The following is a 10,343-nucleotide window of genomic DNA, read 5'->3' on the forward strand; positions in this document are numbered from 1 at the left end:
TTAATTGTTTAAAATCTGTTTTGTGATTCTGATTTTGGAAGTACTTCGTAATACGCGTATATGAATGTAGAGCATTCATGTGGTGGAAATTTGATGTAAACATGGAATCGAAAGTGAAAACGGCTTTAAAATATACGATAAAACGTGGAAAAGAGGAAAACAGCTAAATGGTAAAAAAAATATAATAATAAAATATCAATCCAGGGCGATGAAAAGAGCCTGACGTATTTAGAGGGAAATACTGTTTATTCCATGTGATTAAATTGTCACAAGATTCCAAGAGTAAAAGGGGCTGCTTGACGATTTTCTCCCAAATTTTGATTTGTCCACTTTTGATAAACAAGTCTGTTCGATGTGTTTAAAGCATTTCACAAAAATTAAGGATATACAGTAACACAGATGTTCATTTTAGGGAGTTTATTATTTGTTTTGTAAACAAAGATTGCGGTATGTTATTGTTTACCAAGTTTTCAAAAGAAATCGATATCGATCTAAGATTACTATATCTATTACATTTCAAGTCTTTTTAAGGTAAAAGGTGTCATCTAAAAGTTAAATTTATGAATTTGCAAAATTATGGTGATTTATATTACAAAGTTAACATTTCACTGGTTTGTTTTTGAGCATAAATACACTCAAGGCTTTCTTTTCATAACTCAGTGAAGGCTCAAAAATTGCATTTATTCTTGCATTGAGAAGGTCAAAATGTTTGCTGTCAACATTAAATAAGTTATATTTTTAATGTTAAACATAAAAATATTCTTTTTAAAAAAATCGTGAACCCACCCATCTCTTTAACAGAGGTGCAAGTGAAGCTAGCGTAACACACCTTCGGGTGAGAGAATAATAAATCAGATGCAACTGTCAAAGTTTAGATTTGAAAGAGCATAAAACAACAAATTACTAGAAAGTATTTGATACTTTTATTTCTCTTACAATTATGGCATGGTACTATGCTTATGGGAGTTATGACATTGATTTTCACCTTCATGGTACTGTAGTTACAAACTACACAGCTATACACAGATAAAACCATCGGTGATCTTACCTCTGCAAGTCTGCACAGGACATGTGACTGTTACTTGATTTGTTTTCTGAACATGCAATAGAAATGGCTGTGTGACAGTTGTTTATAAACACCCATTTAAAACCAAATAATTCTGGTTAAAACAATTGAAATATGTCATGTCATGTAACCTCCTACATACGTACGTGCGATCATTTAAGTTCTTTTAGAAGGTGGATTATATTAGTCGAAATTCGAACCATACAACGTTAAAACAAGCTTAGCTCGCTAATATTTAGAAATTGAATGTTTGCAAAAAGAAAAAGAACAAAAGAACAAAAGAACATTAATATGTTCCGCATATCATGAACATTTTCATAGTAACAGAGAAATGAACTAGAAATTGTTGTTATGAAAAATAAATGTCTCCCCAGCCCCAAATTGGAAGTGCTCCAAATGAAACCTCCTTCTCTTAATGTTCTGCATGGTATGGAGAAAGCATGAGCAGGAACATAGACATTATGAACTCCGGTTCACAAACAATTTTACACCCTGCACCCCTCCGATCCACTATAATTTCAGGGATAACAATTGGATCCTCCTGTTCCTACAATATGCACATCTGCAAATGACATTGAATTATTGTACAAAATTTCAAGTCTATCAGATAAGCCATATAGGAGGAGAAGCGTTCACAAGCTATCTTAACATCCCCCTCTTAGATCCACTATAAGTTTTATGAAAATTATTTGGTTCTCCTGTCCCAATAATATGGGACATTTACAAATGGCAATGAAACACTGTACAAAGTTTCAACTCTATCCAATTAGTTATATAGGAGAAGTGTTCACAAGCTATTTTACACCCCCACCCCTATTAGATCCACTATAACGTTTATGAAAATAATTGGATTCCCCCGTCCCTCCATTATGCACATCTACAAATGGCAATGAAGCATTTTACAAAGTTTCAAATCTATCAGATACGCCATATAGGAGGAGAAGTGTTCACAAGCTATTTTACATCCTCCACCCTTCTTAGATTCACAATTACTTTTATTACATTCATCGGATCCTCTTGTCCCACGAATATGCACATCTGCAAATGGAAATGAAGCATTGCACAAAGTTTCAAGTCTATCCAGTAAGCCATATAGGAGGAGAATTGTTCACAAGATTTTGTGACAGACAGACGGACGGAAAGAAAGTACAAAAACAACATATATCCCCCTGAAAGAAGGGAGACATAAAAATAGTAATACTGTAGTGAACGTTCACATGTATGAAATAATGTAAATAAATTAAAGCAGGCAAAATAGTAAACCATTATAGATACATATTATCATATTCATATACTAAAGGGCACCGGTATCCTACATTGTAAAGGCTGTACATATATACAAGTATGTAATTGCACAAATGAAATAAAATGATGTATGACTTAAATACAGTGTAATTATTATAGAAATGAAGAATTATGTTATCTATAACTTAACACAATCATGTTATAGATTTGTTATACATTTCTTATTGTAGGTAATATTGACAAAATTTCTAGTGCACAGCCTAAATTCTCGATCAACATTTTCTAAAGATTTATTATCAATGACAAATGTATAGAGGTCAAAATATGTTTATAAAAAAGATGAAATCTATTTAATGAAGATTTTTTTTTAAATTTGTTTTTTGATAAATATGCGTTTGACCATTGGATTTATTCAGATATAAATGATAATCGAGGGGCCACAAAATAGATCATATACATGTACTAGTATAGCTAGTATACTATATTAAATGCATATCAAGAGGTCAACAACATTACAGAGAAATGTACATATAAAATAATCTGTATTTATAGCTACAGAAGCTGTATAATTTCCAGAGTGTCCGCCTGTTATCTTGCACTTTCACTCTCTCCATTAAAGTTTATAATTACAAACAGGAGCGGATCATGGAAATCGTCAAAGAGGGGTTGTGACCGGAAGATGTACCAAAGAGGAGGAGTAAAGAACACACAAATGGCAAAATTGACTAAAGGGGAGTCGGAACACCGGTAACATCTTCCACACCTACCACTGACTGAGGTTCGTTATATGATGTATCAACAAGCTTTTCCCCGACTCTTCCAGTTGTTGGAAACTCAACACGTAAAGAGAAAATGACCAAAGACGGCCCAATCATGCAGCAAGAATTAGCTGACAACTATAACTTGTGATATACCATGAACTTCCAAAGTCAGCATTCAATTTCTTTGAAAGAATGATTCCAAGTTGCTTTCAAGCGTTTGCAGAGTTGTTCCCTTCCGCCATTGGTATATTTTCTCCACCATTCGTACTTTGTCCACTATATTTGTCTGGCAAAAGAATATTCAGACTGTTAAATGTTAATGTTAAAATGTATCCAGGCAAGCTCCAAAGCGAGGCTATTGTAAAAGTGATCAAATGAAATAGCATTTATTCCACGTCACTTGGGCAACTCTTGTACATACAAATTGGTGATGGCTAAAGACAACTCATTTCTGATACAAAAATATCTGCCTGGTTTGAAGATTATTTTTCAGAATGTTGCAAATGAATGCCCTGGTACCAAAACATGAGATATTGGATTAAATTACTGATGTTTGGCAGCGGAGACAAAACAAAAGATCTCCACCCCCCCCCCGTATTTTTCCTGACATCGCGTTAAATTTTTACATACATTTGTTATTAGTAAATGCAAAGATCGATTTATTAGCTGGTCACTTTATATAGTTAATAGTATTGGTGAATGGTAGTGTAAATGTAAGGTTAAATTGATGGAAATCATACATGTACTACAGGATACCACCACCCCCGCCCCTTTACGATTTAGGAGTATGAACAGAACAGCTTTTCTTGCTAAGATTTTTCATATTAATATAACGGATGCCGCTTTTTTTTTCTTCTTTTGTTTTCCACCCCTCACCTTTCAAATACGACGCTAAACTGTCCCTAAACTCACTATATCTGATAGTAAGTAAGTTACATGTGCTTGTTTACTAAAAAAAAGTTGCCCAAGTTCACGTAAAAAAACGCGATCTTGTTGGACATACTAAATATTAAAACCGGGACGGAATAGGAGACGAAATAATGGTTCCGATATTCCGTATTCAAATGCAGATATATTTATTGCTGCTTTAATATTCTCGATTTAATTGCACGGAGTTATAAAAGTACATAAAAGCAGTTATATCGGTAAAATCACGATTACGCCTTACAAATCGATTAACCCCTTCCCCAATCGTAACTACTCGGCTATTTCCGTAACCGGTTACGGAAAAGGACGAGCGCGTGGTGCAATTCCCACCCTCTTACTGGTGCAGTGATAATGCTGATGAAAAACGATTCATTGAGATATCGTGGTATTAAATGTTTTCTTCCCTTTATCATCTTTTCATTACATGTTGACCGCCGTGGAGGTTTAGAGGTAGGGCGTTCGCCCCGTAAGCGGAAGGTCGGAGCACGAATCCTGGCCGCGACAGATCTAAGTCATTGTAACAGGTAGTGACAGTTCCATCGCCAAACGCTCGGCATCAGTTGTGAATGCAAGGTGAAGATAACGAACAGTGATCAATCTCATAACTCCTGTAAGCAATGCAAAATAGATAGTTGTCACGGGTACTCGGGGATGACCTTAAAGCTATATGTGCCATATTACTTGAATATTTTTTAACGAAAATATGTATGCATTTTTTATTCAAGCTATAAAAGTTATATGCTTTCTGCAAATTATACAATTTATCTCGATCGGACTAAGAAGTAATCAAGATAATTTCCAATTAATTTATTTATTCTCCGAGTCGGATGATCAACGCCTCCTTTTGAAATATTCATGATCACGTGACACCGCGTGGGCTGCATTAGAATGTAGATCTAAACAAATATGGCAACGCGAGAACGTGGACGACCAGTTGGCAGAGGATTAACGCATTCAGCTATTAAAGAAAGAAAGAGACAATCAGACAGGAAAAGGAGTAGAGAGAAGATATTTATTGGCGACCACTTTGAGAGATGGACTCGTGTGAAGGAGGAGCTGAATTTCACATTTAACTATGAGCTTGCCGGCTACTTGCTCGACAGGTTTGTGAAGACTGAAGTTTGAAAGTTGTCTATCTCTCTCTTTCTGTTTCAATACCTTATTTAGAATATATCTATAAGAAATATAATGTTTGGTATTATCGTACCTGTATCCCTTGTCTTTTTGATATTTTATATATCCATCACTGCTTTCAATATATATTAAATCCCATAATCGTGGGGCCCCCAAAGGGGAAATATTATGTATGCATTTTCTTAGAACCTAATCGTAGATTCTGACTAAACATTTAAATATGTAGAGTTCTTGTAATGACTGTTATGATTTTCGAAATAGGTTATGAACGTAATTTTGTAGTAATTTAATTACTACTGTACATTTCATACCGGGTTTGAACGCTCTCCATTGTTTTTAGGCATTGACATAGATCTAGTGATAAATATTCATGTTTTCCCTCTTTCACTGTGACACAAACATCATAAAATTCATAGCCGATTTCTGATGTAATATGACTTGTAGCCCCGTATTTTTTTTTTCTCTATAAAGCTATAGGCCTATAATTAAAGACCCATCTCATGACCATACGGTCAGTGAAAATGTAGGCGGAGCCTAATCTAAACAGATGTTATTTACCTGGAGTGGCCAGGGTCTACCAAGGTGTTAATTGCTATATCCCATGACACTCAAAGAAATACACAGAGGCAGAACATTGTAGAAATCTACCTGGCCATGCTTTTTAAAAAAATAGTTTTGATATACACAGGACCTGTCTCAGGGACCTCTGCAGAGTTTCTGTGGTCATAGTGTTTGAATAATGGTTGTATTCGTAAGGGTAGCTGACACACATTTTACACCCTCTCTGTCATTGACTCAATGAATAATATCTGTTATAAATGTAGAGGTATCATAAATTGATGACATAAATTATTTCAATAGGTTACAAGTTTTAGAAATAATTGTGCAAATTATTGTTTGATTTCTGATTGTGTAATTTATAATACATGTACAGGTATATAGAGGAGGAAAATTACAATTATATTGAAATTGCATTGTTCAGGGGCCTTTTTAAAAAGAATTGAATTACAAGAAAATAGCAGTTGCTATCAAAACTCAGGTAGACTGGGATTCCTCAAGATCTAAAGAATGACTGTAGATATTGGCTGTTATTGTTATCAAAACACCTCTCTGGGGTAGCCCCAGACCACAGTGTCTGCAGATATCACTCCACCTGAGATTTATTGTTAAATGTTTGATTGGCAGGCAGCTTACAATTTGGGGGTGTCAACTTAAAATTGGGTCTTTAAATGACATTTTTACCCTCTACAACTATGTAATTTTTAAAATCTGTAATTTATAGATTATGCTTGGTAATATAGACCATGTAGACCTACCCTAAGTTTTCTTTTAAAAGAAACACAATTGGATGTCATTGATTGTATCTGAAATGTCATGGAAAATTATATATCATTGAAAAATGTTTTGGATGACTTTATCCATTGTTTTAAAATCAGGTATGAACATGGTGTTCCATTGCAAAAGAAAACCCATCAAGTATCATCTACCCCATTGCATGGCAAACCTTTTCAGATGCAGATGATGGAGCCAGTATCTGACATTTCGTCCGCAGAATCTGGAAAACATGCTGAATTGTATGTTGATGATTTAAATCCGATTTCTATGTAAAATGTAGTTTGTATTATTCTCTTTAATATTGTTTGTAGATGGTTTACGAATTTTAATTAGTTGTTTACAATACTGATTGGACTCATGTATATAAAACATATCACACAATTGATCATGTATAAAATTGTTACTAAAAAATCATTTTACTAACTTTTTTTTTAGATCAATGTCAGGTGTGGAAGAATTGGATGCTGGGCCATCCAGAAGGTATGTGGAATGTCTTACTTTATTTAAAGGAAAGCCTTACATGTATATGTATAAACATACATATTCTTGTTCTATCAATAAATACATGTATTATTTCTTTCAGGAAAAGGGCTAAAGGAACAAAGCATTCAACATCAATTCTGGATCCTTTTGAGTCAGTATTTTAGTATATGAGGTTTTAAGTTATTCTGTACGGGGAATATGTGTACTTAAATGTAAGAGGAAATATTACAAATACATTTCATTATACCCCAGCAAGTTCAACTTTGTTGTGAAGGTATAAAGGAATCACCTTGACAGATTTTGTCATTTGTCTGTCTGTGTGATGGTACTCATACCACAATTTCACTGGTGATGGAGGAACTTTAAATGTTCATCTATTTATCAAAACTTGCTTAAGACGAACATTTATCTAAATCCTTTGAGCAACTTAAAAGTCATTCGTAGAAAAAATAAAGATTATTTCAATTTTTGTGATGTGGACACGTTTAGAGTATATGTATCAATATTTTTTTCAATATGCTCTAAAGGGTTTTAGTTATACACTATATCCATTTATGATTCTGTGTAAATTTTATATCTTTTTCAAAGTAATTAATGGAAAACGACCAACCCCCACACACTCATAGTAAAACAGTATACATGTTTAATTTTGGAATGATATATGACCAAAAAAGGTATAATTATATATTTCAAAATTTGTTTCAATAATCAATATCAATTTCAAATGTATTTTCAGGTTGAGTATAGAAATATCTACAGAAGATTCAGAGTATTCTGAGGCTAGTGATGATGAAACATATTACCCAAGCTTCAACATATCTATTGGGTAAAAGCAGAATTAGTTAATTAATAATCTTCATTCATATTCACAAAATTCATAAATATTTACAAGAGGGCCATTGGTCATTTGATTATTCATATGTTCTGGTCTGTAGAGTTACTTGTGTTTTCATCTTCTCCATTTTTGGATAGTAAGTTGTATCTATTTGTCAGTCCTTCGATCATTCAGTCTGTCACACATTTGCTTCCGTACTGTATCTATAAGAGTCCTTCAAACTAGTACAATACAATTTCATACAAAAACTCTCTATGACTTGAAGGAGGCCCCAATTCATTCGGGGATCAAAAATTCAAAGCTGAAGTTCAGAAAATCAAATATTGCATAAAAAATATTTTTCATATTTTATGACCAGACACCCCATCCCCACCCCCAACCCACCCCACCCCCATTTCTTGCAGTCATTGATGAAGTGTTTATTTTTAGAGCACAAGGGTTTATGTTTACATGTCCCAGAATTTGGAGATTTGGGGGATGTGTAGTTTTTGTTCTGTTTGCCTGGTGTAAAAGCTTTATCCTTGACCATAACATTTAAATAGATGTGTATAGGGATTTCATGTTTCAGAAGTGCATATCTTGTGACAATACCTTTCTTTTTGTAAATTTTATGTGCAAACATTTTGCCTTCTTGATGTACCAAAGTAAATAAGATTTTTTAAGATATAATACATTTTTAATATATGACTAACTTCAGTGAAACCAGGGGCCATAAATGTTATTGATATAGGGCTCATTGCCTTTTACAATCATGCTAATAGTTTACTGCATGATCATCAAGAGTAAAGTAGGAGATTTTTTAAGATAAAACTAATTTACATATCTTTGGCTGCACTCTAATTCTTCATTGAGACAGGGTTCATGAAATTAACTATTTCATTAGAATTGACCCATAAATGTTATATACCAAATTAGGTTGAAATTTTTGTTCATTTGCTCCAGAGAAGAGAAGGAGTTGAAAATGCTCAAAAGTTCGACTGACATACAGCAACTTAGATAGCAATATGTCTTTTGAATAACTCTTTGTCCTTAATCTATATAGACTTTTATGTTAAATGGTTAGAATATTGCACTGCATATTTTCATTGAATAATTGTGTCATGTTTTACGTTTACTTGCAGTCCCAAGAATGTTGCTGGAATAAAAGACTGTCCAGGAGTGGAATCTGTATTTCCCCACGAAGAAGAAGAGGAAGAAGAGGGGGAGGAGGAAGAAGAAGAAATTGGACCTTCAGTTTTAAAACTCAACTCCCCAGATGACATTCATCATGTTCTGGAGAAAAAAACTGCCTTGGTATTCGTAGACCAGTTGCTAGCTTTAGCTCACAAACCTGTGCAAACTACATGCAAAGTAAAAGGATGTGGCAAGGCTTTACAATGCACTTCAAGGAACATTGGTTCTGCCTTGTACCTGAAATGGGTAATTTTTTCATTTCATTTGTAAATACCAAGTACAATGAAAAGTCTCTGTTCACAGGAAATTATTTTTATTTTTCGTTTTTAATAATACTTTAATAAAAAGTATTAAAGCCTTTCAATTGTGTCTTAAGGTATGTCCAAACTCCCACTCTGCAGACAAATGGTGCTCCCAACCTGTTTTAAATCGAGGGTTGCATGCTAGGGATCTTATGATAGCGTCAGCAATTTTGTTTTCCGGGAACAACTTCAGCAAAATTGAGCTGTTCTCACAGTTTTTAAATCTTGGATTTCTGAGTGCATCGTCATTTACCAGACTACAGAGAAACTACTTAGTTCCCTCCGTCGACGACCTATGGTCAGAAAAGAAAAGAAATATGGTGCAGGAATTTAGAAATAACAACCTGGTTCTCCTGGGTAATGGCAGTTATGATATTTATGCATTAGCCAAGTATGTCATTAACATTTTGTAAATTGAAATGCTGTAGTATTTTACATGCACATTGTAGGTGATGGGAGAATGGACAGTCCGGGACACTGTGCACAATATTGCACGTACACCTTTATGGAGAACAGCACTAAAAAGATCCTCTCCATAACAACACTTAATAAGCGAGAGACGGAAAAGAAGAGTATAAATCTGGAGAAGGCAGGATTTGTTAAAGGAATGAGGGAAGTGAAAGACAATGGCCTCATCATTAATGAAGTAGTGACAGATGCTCACCTCCAAATTGGTGCAATGATGAGTAAGTATATCTTCTGTATTTTATGATTAAAATGTCTGTATAATTGATGATTATCTTCAATGTATATGTGCATTTATCTTACTTTTACAGAAAAGAATCATGCAGAAATAAAGCAGTCATCATATCTGGCATGCTGCAAAAAATCTGGGCAAGAAATTGATTTCAGTAAGCAATTCTCTACATGCTATTTCTATGCTTCTTGATAGCTACATACTTTCACTTCATTTCCCTGTAACTTTCTTACTGAAACCTCTTAAACTTCCTACTGATATGTCGAGAGTCTCTTCACACAGGCATGTTCTTCATTGTGCACCCCCCTCCCCAAAAAGCAATACCTTATTCAAAGAAAAAAAAAGATATTTAAAAAAAATTCACTTTATTTCCATTTCATAGATG

General features: G+C 34.1%; 1 protein-coding gene and 1 pseudogene across 1 annotated transcript in view; one reads left to right on the forward strand and one right to left on the reverse strand.

The window, feature by feature from the left end:
- Positions 1 to 908: 908 nt before the first annotated feature.
- The window catches only part of LOC125664075 (uncharacterized), a 37,126-nt gene continuing 27,691 nt past the window's right edge, over positions 909 to 10,343 (reverse strand). The window contains exon 8 of the mRNA XM_048896594.2: positions 909 to 3,358. Coding sequence (XP_048752551.2) covers positions 3,282 to 3,358 — 77 coding nt within the window. The 3' untranslated portion in view covers positions 909 to 3,281. The remainder of the gene's footprint in view (positions 3,359 to 10,343) is intronic.
- Positions 9,155 to 10,343, forward strand: part of LOC130051207 (uncharacterized) — a 4,712-nt pseudogene continuing 3,523 nt past the window's right edge.

This window comes from Ostrea edulis, chromosome 1, assembly GCF_947568905.1.
Source record: "Ostrea edulis chromosome 1, xbOstEdul1.1, whole genome shotgun sequence".
Classification (NCBI taxonomy): Eukaryota; Metazoa; Mollusca; class Bivalvia; order Ostreida; family Ostreidae; genus Ostrea; species Ostrea edulis.